The 25,660-nt window shown below is 37.9% G+C and overlaps 3 protein-coding genes across 6 annotated transcripts; 2 read left to right on the forward strand and 1 right to left on the reverse strand.

Annotated features, from left to right (window-relative positions):
- Positions 1-1,629: 1,629 nt before the first annotated feature.
- Positions 1,630-2,708, forward strand: LOC132184936 (peroxidase 65-like). The gene is made up of 2 exons (XM_059598728.2): positions 1,630-1,934; positions 2,008-2,708. Exons 1-2 carry the CDS (start codon positions 1,655-1,657, stop codon positions 2,706-2,708), a joined length of 981 nt encoding a protein of 326 aa, XP_059454711.2. The 5' UTR covers positions 1,630-1,654.
- Positions 2,709-5,413: 2,705 nt separating this feature from the next.
- On the reverse strand, positions 5,414-6,778 carry LOC132184693 (ABC transporter I family member 17). The gene is made up of 4 exons (XM_088518102.1): positions 6,626-6,778; positions 6,208-6,540; positions 5,939-6,126; positions 5,414-5,745 (listed from the first exon to the last, which is right to left on the reverse strand). The coding sequence occupies exons 1-4, from the start codon at positions 6,699-6,701 to the stop codon at positions 5,494-5,496; spliced, it is 849 nt and encodes a 282-aa protein (XP_088374228.1). The 5' UTR covers positions 6,702-6,778; the 3' UTR covers positions 5,414-5,493.
- Positions 6,779-18,105: 11,327 nt separating this feature from the next.
- LOC132183798 (ethanolamine-phosphate cytidylyltransferase) lies at positions 18,106-25,130 on the forward strand. Of its 4 annotated transcripts, none has more exons than XM_059597223.2 (10): positions 18,106-18,326; positions 18,940-19,380; positions 20,165-20,400; positions 20,752-20,909; positions 21,563-21,634; positions 22,194-22,261; positions 22,381-22,501; positions 24,003-24,068; positions 24,165-24,287; positions 24,667-25,130. In XM_059597223.2, exons 2-10 carry the CDS (start codon positions 19,028-19,030, stop codon positions 24,736-24,738), a joined length of 1,269 nt encoding a protein of 422 aa, XP_059453206.1. In that variant the 5' UTR covers positions 18,106-18,326; positions 18,940-19,027; the 3' UTR covers positions 24,739-25,130. The 4 variants fall into 4 exon arrangements, with proteins under 4 accessions (XP_059453206.1, XP_059453207.1, XP_059453210.1 ...); XM_059597224.2 differs by having other exon boundaries at positions 18,947-19,380; XM_059597227.2 differs by having other exon boundaries at positions 18,106-18,321.
- The last annotated feature ends 530 nt before the right edge of the window (positions 25,131-25,660 follow it).

Raw genomic sequence — 25,660 nt, forward strand, 5'->3', positions numbered from 1 at the left:
AAAGGCCATCCATGGTGGCCGAGTCTAGAACCTAGACAAACCCAAGGGGCCTACACCCATCCGATCGAAACGCTCAACAAAGAAAATTTTTATGGTTGGACCAAGAGAATTAAGAGAACCCTCAAAGGACGAGGTTAACCAGCCCAAGACCTCGCCTAAGGCCCGAGAGGTGGTCAGAAGGAAAGGCCACCCATGATGACCAGCCTTGAGCCCATATGGGTCAATACACCTCCAACTAGTCATTTTCTTATCTTCCTTAGAGTACTAGTAACAACTTTCCTCTAATTTTCCTTAAGTTTAGGACACAAAACTACTTTTTGCTTTCTAATGAAAATATATTTCGCACTAACTTTCATTACCTTTCCCTATACCAATAAAATATTATTTCTTTACAAAATACAAGTTTCCAACTTACCCTCACTTTTTTCACAAAATCTCAACACAATCTCGACAAAAAGATAAAAGAGGAGAGAGGAAAGAGAAATGTTTATATTAAAATAATATATAGGGAACCACTTTTGGTTCTCTACGCATTGAGAAACACTGTAACAACCCTTAAAGATTGGTTAAATGTAAAAAATCTGATGTAAGCAGGTTTTTGTGATTTTTTTGAAATTTTTCCTAAACATAAAGGAATGGAATGACATATAGGGCATTTGGCCATTTGCTGCTAGTGCTCTTAGGGTTGTAGTCTAGCAGAGGCCCGACGCATATGTCCTCCTCTAAATAACACAATCTATTAATGACAATTTTTAACACGACTTATAAATTTGATACAAATTTAACACAAAATTAATGTAACGCTAGAACCCGGCACATAATTTGGATATTAATTGAATTTGAGGCAAATTTGGGAGTGTAATTTCCTCCTAAACTGATCAATATCTTCACGGGCAAAAATGTAATTCCCTCCCGGTTTTCCTCCGACGGCGTTGCATCTTCATCAGGGAGATAGCTTACAACGCCTACCGCCGTTCCTCCTACGTGCAACCTTTTTGGGCGGTGGGCCACGACGGAGGGCTCTCCGGGTTCTTCTTCTATTTGCTAATTATCCATCTTCGCTCCCTTCTGGGCAGCCAACTCCTTCGTTACTTTCCTATCCGGCGTCGTTCCGCTCGAGGCGGTTCTGCAGAACGAGTTGAGCGACTCCACCGAGTGCTTTGTAAAGGATGTTCAGATCTTCCGACAACTCGCCGGTCGGGGCAGTCCCGACCGCCCTGAAACTGAGGCTGTTGGATAACATGAGCGTTACTCTGTTTCCGTTTCCGTTTCCTAGATTTTCCATCCATGGAGTTCAATATAAAATTCAGTCACAGAGAGACCAATTGACAACGCAAAGCCATGCAATTAATGCAAATATAGCATATCCCATCGCTGGTCCAGCGCATTCCACGATCAAAACCACTAAAACCATGCAAATATAGCAGAGCCTCCCCACTCTATCTCTTCCTCTGGCTCTGTTTCTCTCTCAACACAACAACAACAGCATAACAAATTAACCTTCCCCTGAAACCTCTCCCATCCACAACGCTCACCACATCATTTTTTACTGAAACTTATACTTTACATCCGCTTTCTCTTTCCTCCATCCGTTTAGGAAACGTAGAGGAAGCAGGTGGTCTCCACACCCTTCTTCCTCTCACTTTCTTTCACCATGGCTTTCCCTTTACTTTTCCTCCTCTTCCTCTCCATTCCCTTCTCACAATCCGCCAATCTATCCCTCGATTACTACAACAAAACATGCCCAGACTTGGACAGAATCATACGCGAAGCAGTCACCACCAAACAAATCTCCAACCCCACCACCGCCGCAGGCATCCTCCGTGCCTTCTTCCACGATTGTGTGGTTGACGGCTGCGACGCCTCCGTCCTCATCTCCTCCAATTCCTTCAACAAGGCCGAGCGCGACGCTGATCTCAACCTCTCCCTTTCAGGTTGTTAAAATATTGATTAAGTTACCTTTATATTTTATTCTACATCTAAAATTTTAGTTCCGTCCCTGCACAGGTGATGCGTTTGATCTCATTGTTCGAGTGAAGACCGCCCTCGAGCTTGCTTGCCCCGGCATCGTCTCGTGCGCCGACATCCTTGCTCAAGCTACACGCGACCTTGTCACCATGGTCGGCGGCCCTTACTACAAAGTCCTTCTGGGCCGGAAAGATGGCCTTGAGTCGAAAGCAGAACGTGTAGAAGGAAACATTCCAAGACCGACCATGTCCATTAACCAAATCATCAAAATGTTCATGTCAAAAGGGTTTACAGTACAAGAAATGGTCGCTCTAACGGGATCACACACCATTGGATTCAGTCACTGCAAGGAATTCTCCGACAGGATTTTCCATTACAACAAGACCCTGCCGACCGACCCGGAAATGTATTCAAAGTTTGCAGAGGCGTTGAAGAAGACTTGTGCAAACTACACCAAAGACAACTCGATGTCTGCTTTCAACGACGTGATGACACCTGGCAAGTTCGACAACATGTACTTCCAGAATCTTCAGAGGGGATTGGGGCTCCTGGCTTCCGACCATGCACTTGTTAAGCACCGTAAGACGAAGCCAATCGTCGATTTGTATGCTTCGAACCAAACGGCCTTCTTTGAGGAATTTTCACAAGCCATGGAGAAGCTTAGCGTTTATGGTGTCAAGACCGATCTGGAGGGAGAGGTGAGGCGCAAGTGCGACGCGTTCAACACTCTCAAGACATAGAAATTGTGTTCTTGTTTTGATAATTTAATTCATAAAGTTTCTTTTAACTTCATTTTTCTTCTGTTTTCGATCGAAAGATTGTTTCTGATGATGGTGATATGATGATCCAGTTGAAGTACGTACGTGCTTCGTGATGATTATTATGACACGTTTATTGACCATATAATATTTCCTATAGAAGTTTTTGTATTTTTTTATTTTATTTTTTATTTTTATATGAATGTTCTATTGTTTAAGATTTTGAATGATGAAAGAAGAGACATCATTTTTTTCCTCTTCATCTGGAAAGGAAGGTGTGTTTGTTGATATTGTAATTTAATTTCAATGACTATATAATTTAAATCTCTCCCTCTCTTTTGGAGGGCAATAAGAAACTAACATTTACCCTTAAAACATGTGATTTGTACGTACATTTTTAATAGAGCATGTAACGTGCATCTGTCTTTAAATAACGTGACTCTCACGTGTTCAATTCACCTCAATTAAATTGAGTTAAAGAAATTTTTTTGACCTTATTTAAGAGTCCCACGGCTTGCGATTAGGTAATGCTTAAGGGCATCATAAGTTAGGCCCGTAAAGATATTGATAAGTTTAGGAGGAAATTTCATTCCCAAATTTGCCTATAAATAAATACGAAGAATAGAGTTACTCAATTATTTTATATTATCTTCTTGTATAACTCCGTGATATATGGATACTGTTTGTTAAAATATTAATATAAAGTAAACAATACAAAAAAACGAAAGGGAGAGGGAGAGGAGTAATGCTATAAATCCTTTTTGTGTCACTTTTGTGTTCCTTCAAAAATGATGTGACTCTTAAAATCACCATTGAGCTTATGATTGATCATTATTGAATTTTGATCGAATGGTACGTAATTTTAAGAGCCATATCATTCTTAGAGAAACCTAAGAGATACTTGTAAAATTACTCAAGGGAGAGAGAGAGATTTAAAATAATTAAGAGGTCTAAATTTGCCGTAACTAATGCCTAATAGGGCATATTGGAAGTGCTTTTTTGTGCTTCCTGAAGCTAAAATCTCTGTATTTTCTGAAAAGTAGTAGGAGAACGCCAGCTAAATGATGCCTTCCCTTTTTGGTTACTTTCTGTGCAGATTAGCCAGTGAAAACTGAACGCTTGACGACACTATATCTTAGTTTGTAAGGATTTTGACAAGTGCATTTTGTATTTGCGTTGAGGATTTGGTTTTACCCATTTCCTTGTTATTACTAATTAGCATGAGTAATGCCTTTGTATGAGGAGATGTCTATTGAGTCTGATAGCCGAGTTGCAAGTGCATGATCAGAAAATTTAGTCAAAATATGCGTCAGTCTGCACTCTTTTTCAGTTCCACGTTTCTAAATTTTTTGTACTTCTTTCTAACCAATTTCTGTTCTTAATTACCAAAACATGTTCCCTTTACATCCTCGTTCATTTACATTTGTTAAAATCTAGATGACAAGGGATGATTACCTTCCTGCCAATTGTATAATCAAGATTCATTTGATTGTCTAGGGAGAAACAATATCAAACACTGCTGATTACTTTGACGAAATTTCATTCATTAGGTTTGTAACAAGGGCAATGAATCAATTAAGCACGGTGGATTTTGAGTTCATTGACTGAGAAAGACGTGGAATGTTGGATTTCGATTATAATAACAAGAACAAAGTTTCTTAGCTTGTAGAGTTGTTCCAGGACCTTGCAAGGGCAATGAATAGTTTCCCCCCTTTCTCTTTTCTATGTTCTTATGCCATATTAATTTTCTTTTTTTCCATTTCATGTTGTGGTTTATGTGTTCTACATGGTCCTGATGATTTTTTTTTTTTTTTCCTTCAATTTCTTCCCCTCTTTGTAGTGACTGGAGTTCATGGAAGAACATTTGGAGTTTGGACGCTTTTAACTTGCACCCTTTGCTTTCTTTGTGCATTTAACCTTGAAAATAAGTCACTTTATTTGGCTACCTTCTTATCATTCATCTATGCCTTTGGTCATTTCTTGACTGAATACCTAATATATCAGACAATGGCGATTGCAAATCTGACAACTGTTGGCATCTTTGCAGGTATGAATGTTAATGATCAAATTTGCTATATTTTTCTATATGTTTGACCTTTTTGCTTTGTATTTGGGTTGAAGTTGCCTGGTTATTTTCATGTACCTGCTTGTATGCCCTGTTTTGTTTTGTTTCTTTGTTTTTCTTGTTCCTCTGCTTGGTCATAAGCTGGACTCATGGAAAGGGCATAAGCCTCCCTCCCTCTCAAATAATAATAAAATGAAAAGAAAAAGAAAAATCTAAAGAACTTCAGGCTAAAATTTTATTATGCTCATGACCTTTTTTCCGAATTTTCAGGTTTTCAAGTTTTCAATGACAACAAATTGATTACTGTCTTGCCCTTAAATTTGGAACATTCTTCATCTAACAAACTTATGACCTTAAATCTTCAACTAAATACACTTTCGTTTTTAATCAGGCACGTCGATAATATGGATGCTGTTGCAGTGGAATGTACATCAACCTATCCACCGAAAGCATTCCACTAGGGCAAGTTTGTATGTTGGATCAAGTAGTTGGTTCTAGGAGTGGCAAAAGTAGCATATTATTAACTTCCATTAAAATACCAAGATGTTTTTCAATTGGTGAATTTTCATTATCGAGAAAAGTTTGAGGCTTTATTTAATGGTAATGCTATCATGACAACATATGGACAAACTTCAAAGGAATATATATGTGTACAGTACACAGACATGATCTTCTTTCGAGAAACAAAAAAATAAAAAACAATCAGCTGAGCTCAAGAAATCTTTGTGCCATAGGATGCTTAGCTTCTGAGAGATTATCAGGTTTCAACACTTCAACAATTTCACCTTCCACAAGGAGACAGACAATATCAGCAATCCTCTGGATTTGTTTGATGCTGTGAGAGACAATTATAATTGTCATTCCCTGTTTCTTCTTCAGATTCACAAGGACATCCTCTATGTTCTCCGTCGATATTGGGTCCAAGGCACTTGTTGGCTCGTCCAGCAGCAGAACCTTCAACACAGACCACATCATCAGACTCACATCCATCCTCTATATATATATATGATATATCATAGTGTGAAGAGGGAGGTGGGTTACCTCTGGTTTATTAGCCAGGGTCTGGCACCACATCATCAGGCTCACATCCATCCTCTATATATATATATATATGACATATCATAGTGCGAAGAGGGAGGTGGGTTACCTCTGGTTTATTAGCCAGGGTCCTAGCCAGAGCCACCCTTTGAGCTTGACCCACAGAGAGCTCACCGCCAGACTTGGTGGAAAAAGAGGGATCAAGGTCTGCAAGCCTTAGCAACTTGTAAACCTCCTCATCACTTAGCTTCTTCCCTCTCAATTGTGGTCCATATCGTATGTTGTCAGCCACTGTGCCTGAAAAAGAAAAACACCCATCCATGGTAATTTGGTAAAGATAGATATGCATACAGAAATGGTAGTAAACGACAGCGGTACCTTCGAAGAGAGCGGGAAGCTGGAAGAGCATGCCAACCTTCCGGCGAAGGCTGAGCACATCGAGATCGCAAATATCACGGCCGTCCAAAAATACGGTACCCGAAGGTGGCTCCCACAGGCGGTTTAATGCCCTCAACACCGTCGATTTCCCACTCCCGCTTGGCCCAATGATCCCTACGATCACGCCCTTGGGTATGTCCACGTTGATCCCGTTCAGTATCGGAACCCCGGCGTCCGATTTCTTTGTCAGATCACGTATCCGAAATTTCGTTTGGGGTTCATCTGGGCCGGGATCTTCTACGTCCACCACAAATAAAAGCTCCTGCTCCTCATCTGCAGTCAGAGCAAAAAAACAGAATCAGAGATGAGATGAGAGCCGTTGGATTTCATCATACATACTTAGAGAATTTGCACGTACGTAGAGAAGGCGTTTTGTGTGCGTGTGAGAGAGAGATAGAGAGAGGAGAGAGAGACAAGGAAGGTGGAGACTCCATTTTTGGACAGTGTTGGGAAAAGCTTTCCTCAGTTCAGAACAACTGGAGCAAAAAATGCTTGGCTCAGTTGATGACTTTAAAAGGATGAGAGGATCATTGCTAGATGGTGGTCACTATCACAATCACAATTGTCATAGTTTTTATTATTATTATTATTATTATTTATTCAAATTCGGGAAAAGAAAAGGGGGACAAATAAAAAACACAAAAATAAATTACAAGGGAGGATCTTTGCTACTCTTAATTCTTAAAGCTGAAAGGAAATGAGAGTTATCGGGAATGCTTCCAAACACTAAGTGGGAGGCGGCCCATTTTGCAACTGAGTGTGCCCAAAAATTGGCACATCTAGAGACCTTTGAAGCGGTCCAAGAACTGAAAAAGGAGAGCTATTGGCGACAGTCGGCAATCACAAGAGCACAAGGCTAATCCGAGAAGAGGTAACCTTGGTTGATGGCCAAGATAGTGAGGAGAGAGTCGCCATCTACGATAATAGAGGGACAGTTATAAGAAGCTGCCAAGCGGATAGCAAGCAAGGCGACAGAGGCCTCACCAAAAGAAGCTTCAAAGGTGGGTAATTGTTGGGTACGGGCAGTCAAAATCCAACCATAATCACTAATTATAACTGTAGAAGCCACACTGAAGTTAGGACAAACAACAACGTCAAAATTCACTTTAAAAGACCCATGAGGAGGAGGGGACCACTGGAGAGGAGTGCTCTGAGAATCAGCCCATGCCTTTAAATGCTTTTGAATAAAGACAAGAATGGTTTTATGACAAACCTGTGGGTTCGAATAAGCACCACCATAAATAAGACAATTTCTAGCCATCCAAATGTGGTCCATGGTGATAATTAGAGCAGTAAGCTGAAATTCATGCATGGACATAATTTCTGGGGATGCCAAGAAGGGTAAATGGATTAATCACAGTCTTAGCCCATTCTTGCATAGGTAGGTTAGCAAAAGTGGCAATATTAATAGGCCAAATATAGTATCTCCACACTGCTCTGGCAAAAGGACAATCCATAAAAATATGAGTAAGAGTCTCTGTTGGACCATCACACAAGGGACACAAAAGCTCATCAACGGAAACAGTATGGGAGAACTTGAAAATATTTGATCTGGTGGGGAGAATGTTCCTAACAACTTTTTAGAGAAAATGCTTAAGGCGGTGCTGAATTTTAAGGCTCCACAGAGAGATCCAATCCAGAGGGTTAAGGGGGGTGGAAGAAGGGGCTAAAAGGGAGGAGAAGGATTCATGGGCAGCTTTAATAGTGAAAAGGCCAAAGGAAGAGGAGGTCCAAACAAGACGGTCAAGGATGGGGGTAGGGGAGGGATAGATATGCTTTATGGCTTGGACAGAGAGGGGGAGTGAAGAGATCAAAAAGCAGATCAGTGTTCCAAGATCTATTCCCAAGTAGGATAAGGTCAGAGATGGAAAAATTAGGGAGGGAGGTGAGGTTAAGGTTGGGAGAGGGCTTAAAACCAGGCAAGGATGGGATCCAAGGAGAGTTCCAAACATTCAGAGCAGAGTCCGAATAGGCCACCCGGCAGGCATTTCGAGTAATAATATCTCTATTCTTCAAGATACCCTTCCAAAGCCAAGAATCAGAGGACTTAATAGAAACTGGCAGCAGATCAGTGTTTCTTAAATATTTAGCCATAAGAGATTGGATCCAAAGGGAGTCTACATTGTTGAGAATAGACCAACCAAGCTTGGCCAAAAGAGCCTTGTTAAGAAATTCCATTCGCCTTAAGCCTAGACCACCCAAGCATCTAGGAGCACAAATCTTGTTCCATTCCACAAGGGAGAGGCAATGCTTTTTTTTCATGGGGATAACCCCACCAGAATTTCCTAAGAGAGGAGTCAATGTCGAGCCATATTGCCTTGGGGAGGAGGAACAAGGACATAGTGTAAACAGGGGTGGCATTTGCCACAGACTTGATGAGAGTGGTTCTAGCAGCTTGGGAGAGTAACTTAGCCTTCCAACCAGTAATGCGACTAAGGATATTTGCCTTGATGTCTTCAAAAACCCTCTTCTTGTTCTTATTCACAAAAAGAGGGAGATCAAGGTATTTTGCTTGGGGGAAAATTTGCTGGAGATTCAGGATAGATTTTATGCTGACAATGGCATTGTGGTGGCTGTTTGGGCTGAAAAAAAATGGAGGATTTATGGAAGTTGATATTCTGGCCAGACCATTGTGAATATGTCGTGAGGCAATCAAGGATAGTGGTAGCTTTAGAGGTGGAGGATTTGGCAAAAATCATGAGATCATCTGCAAAAAGAAGGTGGGAAATGTGGGGAGAATCTCTGGAAATATTAATCTCGTGGATAGAGCCCTGATTTTTAGCCCGGACGATAAGCCGAGAGAGTGCTTCGGAGCCAAGAATAAAAAGGAAAGGGGATAAGGGATCCCCTTGTCTAAGACCTCGCGAAGAGGGGAACATTCCATAGGAGAGCCATCCAGGAGGATGGAAAAAGACGCAGTAGAGATGCACTGCTCCACAAGTTGAAGCCATTTGGGGTTGAAGCCTAGGAGGGAAAAAAAAAATACGAAGCAAGAAACTCCATGCCATATGGTCAAAGGCCTTCTTCATATTAAGCTTAATGGCCATAAGACCCCCATTACCCTTTTTATTTTTCATGGAGTGAAAAATCTCATGAGTAAGAATAAAGTTATCATGAATAGATCTACCTTTAAGAAAAACAGATTAAGTGAGGGAAATGATCTTGTAGAGCAGGGGTTTTAGCCAATTGGCCAGAATCTTAGAAATGACCTTGTAGATGAAATTGGCAAGACTGATAGGGCAGAACTGAGTGACTTTATTAGGGTTGCTGAGATTAGGGATCAAGGCTAGATGAGTATGGTTGAAAGACTTAATAAGACTTAGGGATCAATGCTGATCGACCATTGTCATAGTTGACTTCTCTCTCCTTTCTCTCAAACATACAAGTGTCCACACTCGTCGATTAAAGCTAGAGCTTCCGTTCACGGATGTAGTTTTAAAGAATTGTTTGCACTTAAGAGAGGTTGAGTTTTATATATGATGATTTATGAAATACCAAGACCAAGTAACTTACTATTAGGAAATCTATCCTATTCTCTAGAACCAGTGTAATGCGAAAAATAAGAAGCACGCAAAAAATAAGCAATCACAAAGTACGAATTTATGCGGTTCACTACTAAGGGCTACTATGTTCACAGAGTTTCAAACTTTTAGTGAAGTTTAATTATTTTTTAGAGAAACTATATAGGAAGCGTCAATAATACATACGTACAAAACTTCAATAAGAAGTGATTATAAATATAACTCCTAACTAAAGGAAAATGAATAGGTATTATTGGAAATAGAAGATGTTGAAATAAAATATGTACATATTTCATAATTGGAATTGAACTAAAATTACTAAAAGGCTCTTTTTTATTTCTAATTTTTCCAAAACTCAAATTTAATTATATATATATATATATAGAACAAAACAAAACAGGGTTGAACGTGTGGTGGCCAACCACCCCAATGGGTGGCCGGCCACCCACAGCATGCATTGGGGGTGGCCGCCACCCCCAAAAGATCTCGCCGTGGGGAAATAACTATTCAATAAGCTCTTACCAAATTAAAAAAAAAAAAAAAAAAAAAAGAAGAAGAAGAAAAAGAAAAGAAAAGAAAAGAAAAGAAGAAAGAAGACTATTCCATATGAATAGTCATTCCATTCAAAAGATGCATTCTCCAAACCAAAAGGCCCTTAACTTCGAATCTGTCTCATCTCACCGAATACAACCTTTCCCACTTGGATAAAAGTAATCCAATCCACGTAGGTCTCAAGAAAATATTTGTTTAATGGATTAATTCTTGTTCTGATTCTTTTAACGAGGATGAAAGCTCTCTTGCTATCTTCACATACGTGTGTGTGCATATATATATATATATATATATATATATATATTCCATCAAATAAAAATGTTCCAAAAACTGAACCCAATCCTTAACCGTCACATACGTACATACAACTCCCAGAAATTGTAACCGCCATCCAGCCTCATAATTACAGGTCTCCAGCCAAGTCCAAAAGAAGAATAACGTACGGATAGACAGGGGAAGAAAGAAAGAATGACAAAGAGATACTCAATCTTGCGGAAAAAGCTTCAGGAAGTTGAATCTGTACTCAGTCATGTCTTCTCTCTCCCCGTCACCACCCCTTGCTCTGATCTTCTCCTCGAAGAAATCCAACAAAGATTCGCGTTCGTCAAAAGTCTCCTGTCAGCCGAGGTCGCATCGCACCCATCAAAGCCCCACCATTTGCAGCACCTATCGCAGCGACTCGAAGAACTGGAGCGCGACTTCCGGGCGTGGGAAAGCTTCAGAGCCTCGGGTTTTGACCGCGCGGATCGTGACAATGGGTCGGGGTGTTCTTGCACCGAGTCATGCCTCAATGACGATGGGGAGGCTTCTGGTGACGACTTGGGCTCGCCTGTTAATGAAGAAGACCCGGGTCGGTTTCCGGAAGGCTTGATCGGAGAAAAGGCGTTGGTGGGTTTGAACCGAGAAAATGGGATGCTGCCGGTGAGGTGTTTCCGTTGTAGTTTTGTTGAGGAAGAGGCGAAGGAAGAAAGGAGGGTTGGAAATGGGAGTTTATGTGGGGCTATGGCTATGGGGGTGGTGCTTGGTATGGCTTTGATGGGTTATGTGATGGCGAGGATTTCTGGTTGTTTCCATTATCTGCAACCACCAAGCTTTAGCTTTCCTACTCCTACGTAGAAGTATATATGGCAAGTTTTTTTTTTCAAGATCTGATAATTTATTTATATGTTGTTGTAAAACTCATTGTTTAGTGTTTTTAACGTTAGAGATTTTGGCGACTTGAATGGATATGGTGATAATTGAAATTTCAAAGTATTTGGTAATGCTGCTTTTCATATCCTGGTAATGCATATTTATCGCTCATTTCACTTTTAAAGTCATGTCAACGGGTATAAAATGAGTAGAAGTTGTGTGTAGCAAGTCGCAAGCGATATCTTGCCTAAGTAGGTGCTCTAGAAGCACTATTTTTTGTTCGTTCTTTCTCAATTTTTGAGGGTTAATTTAGAAACATGCTTGCCTCCAATCCCCTCGATCTCAAATCTCGATCCTTATCTTGAACCGTAACTAAAGTAATATAAGTATAATATATACTCTCACTTTTACGCTTTTAAATATATATTTTTTTGAGGTGATACTAAAAACTACTATTATAACTAAAATAATAGTAACCCATTTAAACTAAAGGGTCAATAACTCTTTTGGTACTTGAGTTTTAATGTTTTTATTTTTTTCTCCCTAGCTTTTAAAAAAAGACAAATCTAGTACCTCATATTTTGGAAAAGACCGAATCACTACCTCTGTTAATTTTTGTCCATCCCAATTAACAGCAGGGGGTGGTCCGCCACCAACAGTTTGACCGTATGGGTGGCTGAGCCACTCCTAAAGCCAGTCAGGGGGTAGCCGAACCACCCCCAAGGCCAAAAAAGGGTGGCCGAAACCACCCCCAAGGCCCTTGGGGGTGGTTCGGCCACCCACGTAGGCCATGGGGCCTGGGGGTGGCCCCCTGCAACCCCTCTGGGCCCAAGGCCAAAGGGATAGACGGAAATTAACGGAGGTAGTGATTCAGTCTTTTCTAAAATTTGAGATACTAAATTTGTCTTTTTTATAACTTAGGGAGAAAAAATAAAAACATTAAAATCCAGGTACCAAAAATATTATTAACCCTAAATTAAATTCTAATGATGACTTTTAATGCCACGTTTAAAACTGTGCATATTCTTATAACATTACTCAATCAAGTATGGAGGGTTCAAAAAGTGAAAGAATGCTTTGTGTGTTATATTAATTATTAACGAATTCTCTATGCCAATAATAATAGCTACTTTATTCCAACACTTGCACGTGCAAACAATTGCCCAATTTGAGCAATGATGACCAAGCGTAGACTGTTCATGGCAGCCAAAACGCCGCAAAATATAATTATGTATGCAAAATGAAATCAAAATGAGACTTTGTGGATTTTTTTTGAAGAAAAACTCTAAGAAACCTCATTCCAGAAGAAATCAAAGTGAGGAGATTTATAGTTCCTTCTTAATAATATCACAGATACACTGGGGGTATTACCCACCCAAGTCTTATCTATGAAAATGTTAGACTGCCAATTTAGCCAACGTATGAGTTGTCATGTTTGCCTTTCGATTCACATGTTGACAACTCCAGCCATGAAAAGACTGCAGCACCCTCCAGATATCTTCAATTATATGTCCATATTTGCAACAATTCCTTCCAATAGAATTAATCCCTTTTGCAATTACCTGTGCATCTCCCTCCATAACGTACAATACATGACAAACCCAATTCCTTACTAAAAGACACCGCAGAAAAAGATGTCAGAGCTTCACCTGTAGTTGGATCAACACAACCCTTCCGTGAGACTGTTTTAGGAACTACAAACCTTCCATTTGAATCACGAATCACAACGCTCATACCAAAGTTGTCCATAACCCGATTGAAACCCACAACCCAATTAATCTTGAACGAACCCACGTACAGCAGGTTTCGTCCATAATGAAGATGGTCTTATTTGTTCCTGCGTCACTGCTAAAGTAGCTGACAAATTTGCTTGACTGAACTCAACCATTGCCTGGTTTGTTAACCGAACGAACTCATTCGGATCAATAAAAGTTTCCCCATGGATCACCCCATTCCTCCTCATCCAAATATTATTTGACTGTCTAGCAAACACAATGAGCATTTCCACACCTCCCTTCTCATATATTTCTTCTACAAGTTGCAAGAAGTCTGAACCTGAAGATTTAAATTTATGAAAAAGTACTTCTCTAGCACTCCACGCATCAGAGGCCGAAGGACAAGACCACAAAATGTGAGTGGCCGTTTTTGATACAAGACCACATATAGGACATTCGGAATCCATTAATATTTTCCTCTTCAAAAGATTATCACGTGTCGGAAGAATATTATGACAAACTCTCCACAAAAAATTCTTATCAGAATTGGGCATCTTAAGCTGCCATAGAACCCTCCAAATCTCACTTTCCTCCACTTGTCTAGAACACCCCGGTTTACTCCTTTGTTCTAACTCCATAGCTAAATGATATGCACTACGAACTGAAAACATCCCAAAGTCAGTACCCCTCCATACCCTCACATCTGGATTTCCCACACCACTTATAGGAATAGAAGCAATAGCCCACACCTCCTCCGTACTGAAATTATCTCTCAAGCATTGAAAGTCCCACCAATTTGTGTCAATATCAACTAGTTCCCGAACCCTTGCTGTGGCGGACATCAATCTTGGTTGAGTTTGAATCATAAAAGCAGTGGGGGTTGGGATCCATTTTTCTCCCAGATTCCAACTTTCACCCCATCTCCTATTCGCCAAAATTTGTGGATTTCAAAAATAGAGAAGACCAAGTAGGCCCATAACTAGAGCTCCCTTGAAAAGTCAACCGTTTCAATCTTCTATCTGGCACACAAAAATATCCAATATTTCCTTGTTGGGTTTGTAAATGACAATATTGTCTGTAATGGGCCGGATCAGGAATCGAAGTAAGGCCCGCGATAGAGGACCGAGGATTACATCTAAGTTTCACAAATTTAATAGTAGATTTGTAAAAATAAATAAATAAAAAAATATACAAAAAAAAAAAAATGACACTAAACACATCTCTTATCTAAAATATAGTAAGTGGTAAGTCCACAATGCGGTGAACATAATAACAAAAAGGGAAAATTACACTTTATCCTCACAAATTTTGAGACGATTTTCAATTTGACCTCCAATGTTTCAATTTTTGTATTGCATCCCTAAACTTTCAAATTTTTGCAATTCGACCAATTTTATCCCAAAATTTTCGTATTTAGTTATTTTGTAGTGACAAAGACCCACCTCTCACTATTTAGTTGTTTTTCTTTCCAAATTTCGGTTTCTTGGTTTCTTATTACAAAAAAAAAAATTAAATAATTTGAGAGTATGAATTTAAGATTAATTATCCTATTAATATCAATCATTTTTTGATATACGATTTAATAACCCACCCTCAATATATATACCTCAAAAAATAAGATATATGTCATAATAAATTGAGATATATACATCTGAACCGATATATATATAAAATGGAATTGATATATACATCTGAAAGTTATTGTTTTGGACGTAAAGGAAAGGATTCCTTCCTTAACCATGAAGGAAAACAATAGGTGTTCTTAAAAGCATGTCTTTTCGGAGTGGAAACGCTAACGTGGCAGCATGCCGTCAGAGACGAGGATGCTGTATTTTTTGGAAACGTTATCAACCGTAATTGGTGTTTGGTCATCAGATCCATATGGGTCCAGGAAAAATGGCCCATTTGTGAAATACGCCCAGTTGGACTCCGAGATTTTTTTATGACCCATATTGTGTTTTACGAATGAGTAATTCTATTAATCACCTCCCAACCTAACCATTCTCCCAAAGCATATGTGACGTAATGTTTCCAATTAAAAAATCAATTTCCATACAACAAATGTTATGGAGACTATGCTACATGGACTTTAAACAATGAAGGATGGGTGATATACACCATTACTCGGATACTCTCCACGAGATAGGAGACATGGACTTTTTTTCTTGAATAAAATTAGGAAAGGGGAAATTTATATAGTGGGTCTTTCTCATTCTTAATCTTGATGAAAAAAAAAAATTTGAGAATGTTTTCAACCCGTCTGCTCAACAACCCGATGAGCTTGAAAATTTGAACTTGTAGACATCTTTGAAACTGTCCAACTTTGAAGGAGATGGAGTTCCTAGTGGATATGTAAAAGGATAGGTGACAAGATCCATTAAGTTTGGCTTTATTGATGGATGAGAGAGTTTAGGCTTTAGTAAAAAGGAATTACACCCCTATGAGGTACCTAACTTTAGCATAAATCACAGCGTCTAATGGACAAAATATGTTAAACTCACTGAAAAGAAAAAAGAGAGAGAGAAAAAAAAAAAGAAGGAATCTTAGGTTGAGAAAAGTAGTAGATTAGTAAACCTAGACACCCTAATTTTAGGCTTAATAGAGAGAGAGATAAAGTTTTCTTCAATATTAGGTTGGATTTTTTTTTTTTTCTTTCTTTTCTAACACACTCTTAATTTGACATCGTTTTTTAGAGAATGTGATTATGACATGTATTTTTATTAAGATTAACATAATGTCAAAACATGTGAAATGTCGACATTTTGTCCTTAAAACATGCATTTGAAAATCATATGCTTAAAAAGACCAATGTCGATTAAATGTACTGAATTTGAAAAATTCCTCTAACTTTTTTTTAAAAAAAAAAAAAAAAAAAAAAAAAACCTGTCTATTTGTCAAATAGCAATTGCATGGTAGACAAATCTACACCAATACGAAGAGAGCAACATATGGGGTCCAACATCGAGGCAAGAGGAAGAGATGACATTGTTGAGGAGGAAAAAGAGGAGAGGAAGTTGAGGAGCAAGGAGAGGGAAGAGCCGATGAGGCGAGAGCTACATACGGCATGGGAGAGGCTAAGAGTGGCAAATGAGAAACTCTACTTGCAACTCGGCGAGCCGAGGCCGAGGTTGTTCGCCCAGCACGCCGCACCTGCCTATCATCAGCTCTAGGTTCTCTTTAATAATTAATAGTAAAAAATAGAGCCTCCAAAGTTCATTTTGTATAGTGTTCCTTCTTATGTTTGGTTTGAAATTGGTATATCCTTTCTTATTATTAAGACATGTCATTTACAAATTAGAAAAAAAGACATGTCATTTACAAAAGGCTTGGAATATTCCTTTTTTTTCTTGTAGTTAATTAAAGTGAAAAAGTGGTTCTTTTGTAAAGTTTCCTTGTAAAACATTCTTTGACGTCTTATGACTTTTCTTTCATAGTTTGGGTGGATGTCTAAAGAAAAAAGAAATGTTGAACATCGAGAAGGAAGAAAGAAAGATAATTGGAAGAAAACTGTTCAAAAGCTAAATTTGATGAATTTTGACTTCTTCTTCTTCTTTTTTTTTTTTTTTTTTTTTCAAATAAAAAATAAAAAAATATATTGTATCTGGGATTAGACAATCTCAAAAAATTTAAGAAGTGCAACTTAATAATAGCAATTTTAAAACATGCGACTTGAAGTCCAATTTCTAAAAACGCAATTAAATGTTAGATAAAATCATAATTTAATTTTTAAAATTGCAGTTTAACTTTTAAAATAATACATTTTTAAAAACATATACCCATCTGCTTATGATTTGAAATTAAAACACAATTTTTTTCTCCTATATTTTAGTTTAAAATCGCACTTTTAGCGTTGAAAATTGCACTCATAAACGCATCCTTAATCTTCTCCTTATAATTTTATTGACCTTTCTATCTCTTTTCTAAATTTCTTTCTTGTAAATATTAATATAAAAGTATAGTAGATGACAGGTAATTTAGTTTATTCGTTTATTCACATTTATGAGTAGTGTGCACGGTTGCTTGGCTGCTTGGCTGCAATGAGAACACACATCAATTTCATACACAATCAAGAAGAAAATGAAGCTGCCGTCTGGACCACAGAAAATATAAAGAAGCTGACGTCAGATTAAGGAAGAGGACCATCAACGGCCGCAAGTTAATACATTCTTTAACGTGGAAAACGACTTCGTCAAACATTTGGCCCCAAACATTCAATTTCCTTCCTTTTTTTTTTTTTTTTTTTTTTACTTAACTTAGAAGTAACTACTTTTTTTTTTTTTTTTTTTTTTTAAAAAAAAAAATTGTTTGTTAATGTTTTGATTTGAGTTACTATACTCTCATCGCAGGGTTAACGTGAATGAGATCATGCCTATCAATCCTTAAATTAATAGTTGTTAAAAAAAATCAAAGACTAATGAGCACTATTATTAGTTAAGTGAGATGTGGTATAACATGTAGCATTATTGGTGTTTAATTATATACTATACATCTATTCCACTGAATTTGATATAACAATAGTCATTAACTATTATTTTAAAAAAAAAGTTTAAAAACTGACGGGCACAACAACCCTATTGGAAGAGGGGACGGGACGGAAGGACCGACAAAATGGATTGGCGGATCAAAACGCAATTCACAAACAACCCAACATGATCCATTTGACCCGTTTGGTCATGAATAAGTCGATTTCTTTGACGCATTAGACTCGAAAATCAATGTATTTAACTCGTTTGACCCGTTTCGACCTAAACACTCCATTTGATAAGTTTGGATGCATGGGATTAAAAACTCACATCAATTTAAAATACATGTGAGTGAATTAATTTCCACCAAAAAATATCCTAAAAAAATCTATTGCTAAATTTGTGGAAGAAGACTAAGAGACCACCTTGCACGCAGCACGCTTGTTTGGGCAGTAGAAAACAAGAAGTGACAGACGAGGCAAAGGAGCTGGCCAGTTACCTCACACGGCAGCCTCACACAAGGTGGGAGAGAGATTTTAAGACAGCGCTTTCTCTTACAACTCTCTCTCTCTCTCTCTCTCTCTCTCATGCTTTCTTTGCATCCACACGACACAAAGAGAGAGAGACTCTTGAGAAAGAAAGAAAAGAGGGGAGACAACCACAAAGGAGAAAGTAAGGTACAGATTCGATCTGACACGAATCCCAATTTCTCATTTTTTTCGATAATTTCAATGCTGCCATAAACTCATGCCATTTTCGTGGCCCTCCTTTTCCCTGCCTATATCTCATGTTCCTAGAAAATCGCAAATGTTTGTCATTGTTAACCATGTTTTGGTTGTGAATTTCAGGTTGGCTTTTTTTCTTTTTTTTGCTTGGATTTGCATTTGCTCAGAAATGAAATCCAGCTTCTTCTTTTTTTCATCTTAATTCGATTTCAGTTTGTATTGAGCTTCTGTAATGCAGAGATATTATATCAATTTTCTTTTCCTAAATTGACCCATTATCATTTGGATTTCTGGGTTAGATTTAGAAGTCAATTATGAATTCAATTTCCCATGTTGCACTGGCTTATAGAATTCATATCCCCCATTCTCCTTGGATCTATGTCTTTCAATTTTTGTTTTACATTCTTGGACTTATGCGATGGGATTCGTTTCATTGAATTTGTTTGAAATTTTACTAATTTACTTGGATTCAATGAAAAGGGACTAAATTGCTTAACTCTGCGTTATGTTCATTGCAAATTGATTTACTTTTGTGTATGAATTTGATTGGTTGATGGTGTATTAGTTTGCAGGGTTTGTGTCTCCTCTAATTGAGCAAGCAGTGCTCAAAGTAAAAAGTGTGAATCATAGAAGAAGAAGAAAGGGTAGGACCAATGGACTATGAAAGCAACAGTTGGATATGGGAAGGGGTGTACTACTACCCACACCTCTTTGGTGGTCTGATGCTCACGGCCGCCTTGCTCGGCTTGTCCACCAGCTATTTTGCCGGGGTTGGTGTTCCTTCCTTGCCGTTTTTGTGGTCCGATTTTGGGATTTTCCATAAGAAGAAACATGAGAAGAAGCGTATCCGGGTTTACATGGATGGATGTTTTGATCTCATGCATTATGGCCACGCCAACGCTTTGAGACAAGCCAAGGCTCTGGGGGATGAGTTGGTGGTGGGTGTTGTGAGTGATGAGGAGATCATTGCCAATAAGGGTCCACCTGTTTTATCCATGGAAGAAAGGTATATTTCGTGTCTTTTTTCTTCCATTGTAGTTTTAGTTTGTACCTCAATTATATGTATTTTTCTACAGTAGGACAATTATAGTTTTGTTTGATACCTTCAATTGATTGAAATTGCCAACAAAACTTACGACCGACTTAAGTAGGAAGGTGGAAAAAATTTGAGGAACATTTATTGATCATCTTGTCATGGGGTTTGTCTAAATGTTTTGGAAGCTTATGATGGTGCTTTAATTATGCTGAAGATTTGTTTGTGGCCGTTTACTGTTAATTTTATTGGCCAGCAGCTTAAGAAGTGATGATCATTTAGGTAAACAATTAAGTTGAGGCTATCAACTGTGTGGAAAATTGGGGCCAAGTCCAAATCTATTTATAAAAAAGCTAGGGATCTCTATTACACCCCTACATAAATCTCAATACTCCTTGATTTGTTATATATACATGTGTATATGTCTGTCTGTGCTTGTGCGTGTGAACATATATACACATGTTTGCTGCCCAATATCTTCTGGGAATAACTTTTGACTTTTATGTTTCTGGAAACTGAAGAGGATTATCTGTGAGTATGGGTATTAATTTGCTCTGCTCTACTATGTATTTTAGTCTGTCATGTACCATTCATTGGATTCTTATGTGATTTCCACAATGGTTAGGTATCATAAAATTTTCGTTTGGTAGACGGTTTCTGGATAGTTTATGAGTTGAAAGACTGTTTAAATCCAATAGGCAGACTGGTTTGAAGTTAACCAAGTGCTTATTTTGAAATTATACGGACTGTTTTCCAGGCTGGCCCTTGTTAGCGGGTTGAAATGGGTAGATGAAGTCATAGCCAATGCTCCATATGAAATTACTGAGAAATTCATGGGCAGTCTCTTTAATGAGCATAATATTGACTATATTATACATGGTGATGATCCGTGTCTGCTTCCGGATGGAACTGATGCTTATGCCTTGGCAAAGAGAGCAGGCCGCTACAAACAGATCAAACGCACAGAAGGTGTCTCCAGCACAGACATTGTAGGTACTATGAATCTCTTGATCAATCTCAGAATTATTCCATTGAAGTTTGTGATCAACATGACTATTGCCATTAAACGGTTGATCAAATAAGTTTGAACATGTGTGTATGAGAACATGTCTAGAAGAAATTTGGTTGATAGCAGCAGTGGTTCCTCTCTCTCACTCTCTCTGTCTCTTCTGTACCCCTACTCTTCCCAAATTCCTCTGGGTGTGATTCAATGTTTTAAAAAGTTTACTTCAGCGCTCACTGTTTTTTGAGCCTGTATGATCATCACTCGAATTTTCTAGATTTTTCATATTAAAATCATTATGTGTTTTTTTTTTAATCTCCTTATATATCATTTGAATGTAGGTAGAATACTCTCCTCTGCAAGGGATGCAAAAGATTGTCAGGATTGTAATGGTACTTCTTTGCATGGAGAACCTCATAAAGAGAGTGAATCTAAGGGTGCTCAGATATCACAATTTTTACCAACATCCCGACGGATTGTGCAGTTCTCAAATGGCAAGGTATATTTGGTTAGCTTCTCATTTATTGTCATGCAAAGACTGTCATCTCTTGTATACTTCATGTGTGCTAGGGGCAAACTTTTGTGAGTTTTTGGAATTTTGTTCTTCTTTTTCTATACTTTATGGGTCCTCTTGTATACTTCATATGTGCTAGGTAGGTTTGAGCCCCTCTACGCTCTACGCTTTGAATTAATTTACATTATTTATCCAAAAAAAAAAAAAAAAAAAAGTCTCTAGCTCCAATAACTGTAAGCCATATGTCTAATCTTTTTAGACTGACATTTTTGGGATTGGTGCTCTAGTACATTAAGATATAACTAATTATTTTCTATGAGGATATATATATATAAGCACGTCTGTAGAGCGATCTGAGTTTATTGAAAAATTGGGTGTTCATTAAAGAGTTATGCTGATGCAATAATAACCAAGGACTCCATGAGAATCAGTGCTTTGTATTAAATCAGTGACCAAAGGCTCTTTACGTGGAGGTATGAAGGGCGTCATTTACACATTATATCTTTGTATGGATTCAGTATGTTATTACCATTATTTCATCCCAACATGAGAACATATCTGAGGGATTACATTTTCCCCCCTCCCTTTATCTGGATCTTTTTCTATCATATAACACTTTTTTTTTTTCAATTTATTAGGGGCCTGCGCCAAATGCTCGAATTGTGTACATTGATGGGGCATTTGATCTCTTTCATGCTGGGCATGTTGAGGTAAAGTTCTCACATGTTCTTGCTTTCATCTCTTTGTTTCATTTGATTAGTAGGCGATTCTGTATATTCCTGCTGCTGTTACTTGCATCAAGTTAACATTTAATTGGACCTTTTTTTATGTTGTGTGGTGTCTTTGCAATTAAATATATAGTTATAAGGGGAGATGTATCTATAGAGATGTGAAAATTTGGTATCTTCTCTTGACCATGATGCAGCTTTGTGGATTCTATCACTTTGGCATTGTTGTATGATAGCCTTTGTACCTCATTATTGGGGATTTTTTTTAGACACTCTTAACATGTCACATACCTGAGCCCTGTTCTGTTATAGCCCTGGTTGTCACCATTAAACATGCCATGATTTCATTGAGTTTGTGCCTGCCTTTGGCACCCTCAAATTTGATATAGGTACAATAAAATTTCATAATGTTGCTTGCATATAAAACTTGCATGATTGAATCATCAAATGTTCTTTCTCTCTCTCTCTCTCTCTCTCTCTCTCTCTCTCTCTCTCCATTCTGTTATAATATGCTTCTCATCATCCTTCTGTGATCTCTCAGATCCTCAGGAGTGCTAGACAACATGGAGATTTTCTACTGGTTGGTATCCACACAGACCAGACTGTGAGGTATATCCGATTAGTTATGCATGATTTGACTTAAGTTCATGGTTACTTCATGATTATCTATGTATGCTGCCTTATAGTAATGGAAAATCGATGAATATGTTTTAAGTTGTTTCATGCAGTGAAAACAGGGGGAATCAGTATCCCATTATGCATTTACATGAGCGTAGTCTAAGTGTGCTGGCTTGCCGTTATGTTGATGAAGTTATCATTGGTGCACCTTGGGAAGTTACAAAGGACATGGTGTGTAATTCATTTCTGATCAATTTTTCTAAAGGGGTATCAGATTATCTTGCTATTGTATTCTGTAATGAACTTCTCTGTGTGCGCCCCTTGTATGCTCAAATGATGTTACACACTAGCAAAGCAGTTTGTGTAAAGTTCCCCACCATGTTTTGTTCTTGGAGTAGTTACAGATGTATAAGACATTTGGTTGAATGTGAACATGCTGACAACACTGTTGATTAATATTTGTCTAAAATGTAATGCTTGTGTACCTTGTTAGAGTATATACAAGGTGATAATATTAAAGAAGCACACACACACACACACACACCTGTAGAACTTTCCAACATCTGAACTGGACCATGATGTTCATACTCAACAAATACGTGGTTATCTGTGGTATCTGTATCCGTTCTTCACAAAAAAAGTGTATCTGCATGTCATATCTAGTCAGCGAATGCAAGGTGAAGTTTGTAATCTTGATACTCTTGCAAAACCTAGTACAATATGTCTGATAATGCATGACATTGGGGCCTGTTATTATTTTTGTCCACGTTGCTTTTCTAATTTATGAACTCTATTTTATTTGATATATTTGGCTGAATAACTGACATTCCCTATATTTGTGCTATTCCTTTAAAAATTCTCACAATGGTCAGGCATGGTCTACACTTTTGTTTTGTCACCCATATTTTACATGTCATGTGCTGTAAAAGTTTCATGGAACTTCTAAGGATTTTTTTTTTTGGTAGCATGGAAAAGTTTATCATGGATACTCCTGACAGTATCTGGAAGTCGTACTTATGGGAAAGAGTTGACGCACATTTTAGGCCATGTTCGCTAATTATCAAATAGAGGGAATGTCTTTAATTTTTAAGAAGTGATATCCCTCTAATTTTTAAGAAGTGATTGTCTATGAAGTACTATAGATATCCACTTCTAAATTTTCTCATTTAGTGAATTACTTGGTTGGGTGTACTCTATGTATGCACACGTCCCCTCTAATGCACTAAAACTGCTTTAATATTTATTAGTAGGGCCCATTTTTCTTTAATTAGAATGTAAACCTTATTGTTTTGTATTTGTTAACCGAAATACAGTTTGAAGCTCAATCTCTACTAATAAGTTACTTCAGAACTGCTTTAATTCCAGTCACAACACTAACATAGTTTGGGGTGCAAGATGAGACATGGTGCTCGACATAGCTCCTAGGAGGAAAGCTGAAGAGTAATTTGGGCATTTGGTGCCTGAGTTGTGCATGTATATGAATGTGTCTTTGATAAGAAAGCATTCCTTCTTGTCTGGTCTATGACTAAAATTAGTACTTTGCCAAACTTGACAATAAAGATTCAATGTTTCTGGTTTTCATTATAACATGATTGTTGTAACATGGGATACCTTTTCTTTTCCTCTTATGTGTCATGGACTCATTCCACTTTTGAAGAACTGTGTTATCTTTCTTATAATCTACATTATCGTCATAATCACCAGTTAAGATGTATCTTCTTGGCATGATCAGATTTCAACTTTCAACATCTCGTTGGTTGTGCATGGGACAGTTGCTGAGAACAACTCCTTGTTGACTGTAAGTAGGGGAATGCTTTTTTTAGTTGAATATGTTCAATTATTATTGCTCATTTTATATATTCACTGAGGATGGTGATGATCTTGTATTCTTTAGGGTGAAAATGATCCTTATAAGGTTCCCAAGAGCATGGGAATTTTCCGGTTGCTTGAAAGCCCCAAAAATATAACCACAACTTCAGTAGCCGAAAGGATAATTGCCAATCATGAGGCTTACATGGTATTTCCTTATTCTTTTGCTTTGCTTGCATGCCTACATGAGAAATTTCTTTAGATCTGAAAATACAAATCAGCAAATTATGCATGTTATTGGGGAATGTATTAATTAATGAACCAATTCGATGAAAGGTATTTTCTGGTTTGATCTAACTGGGCATGTAGGTCAGATCTCATTTGTTGTAAAGGAAGGAGAATGGGGAGTATTGGATTATTTCTTTATTTTCTTGTGTTAAAGTTGGTCATGCTTTATCTAAATAATTGATGACCTTCCTTCAGGATGCTGTTTTTTCTTTTCAGAAGAATTTTGGCTTGATTTTCCTGCTTTGTTTTGCTTTCGCAGTTTCACTTATCAAAAGAAATGCTGTTTATTTTCAATGCAGAAACGCAATGCAAAGAAGGCTGAGAGTGAGAAGAAATACTATGCAGAGAAGAAGTATGTCTCAGGAGACTAGCTCCAACACAGATTTGATGAGTGGTCCAAGTTCCGTACAGTTGATGTTCGACATTTATCCCTCGTAGAGTTGCCTAATGTTGTTCAATACATAGAGAAATCACATACTTTTGTTCTTGAAGGACAGGAGAATGAATAACATAGGAGAGAATACGTGCATCAGAGAGGGTTGGAAGAATGATATTTATTTTCTTTCACATTTTTGATATTACTTAATTTGTCAGAATAGGAATTTATGCCCATCTAAAAAGCATAGCTTACGCCTAGTGTTTACCCTTTCTTTACTATACCATTTGATTTTGTGGTGGGTGTGATGATGCAAGAAAGGGAGTTGCTTTATGCCAAAAAGCTAACAAAAACTGTTCTGCCAGGGAAAGAATTCTTTTTTTTTTTTTTTTTTTTTTTTTTTTTTTATTATTATTATTATTTTTTAAATTTATTTATTTTCTAACAGAGCTCCAAGCTATGCTGGTTATGTGTATCCTCACAATGATAAGGCAAGAATAAAAATTCAGTAGCATTCAATCTTATGTGCTCTTTATATTCTTCGTACAATGGCTTTGGGCAACCAATAATTCTCCACTTGAAATTATAAGCAAAAATTGCATCCGATCTTCTGTGGACTGTGAATCAGTAGCACAGGAAGGAAGAATACCAATGAGAGTTGGGTCTGGCTCTGTCAAAAAGTTGATGAGCTAGCTAATCCACATGTTTCACAAGCTTGGTTATAAAGGCTATTCATGCCGATGAAAGTAGATAGGATAGGCCCAGAAGTTGCACTGAAATGCTCATTGTAATACATTGGCTACACCAATGGCACATGGCTTGAAGAGTTGTTGAGATATTTTCTTCTTTCTTCCAGCCAGCGTTGGGGAGGCTGTCTTGTCAATCAGATATCTGTCCCATCTCCCTCATACCAATAC

Source organism: Corylus avellana, chromosome 7 (genome assembly GCF_965113065.1).
Source record: "Corylus avellana chromosome 7, dhCorAvel1.hap1.2, whole genome shotgun sequence".
In the NCBI taxonomy this organism is placed as follows: domain Eukaryota; kingdom Viridiplantae; phylum Streptophyta; class Magnoliopsida; order Fagales; family Betulaceae; genus Corylus; species Corylus avellana.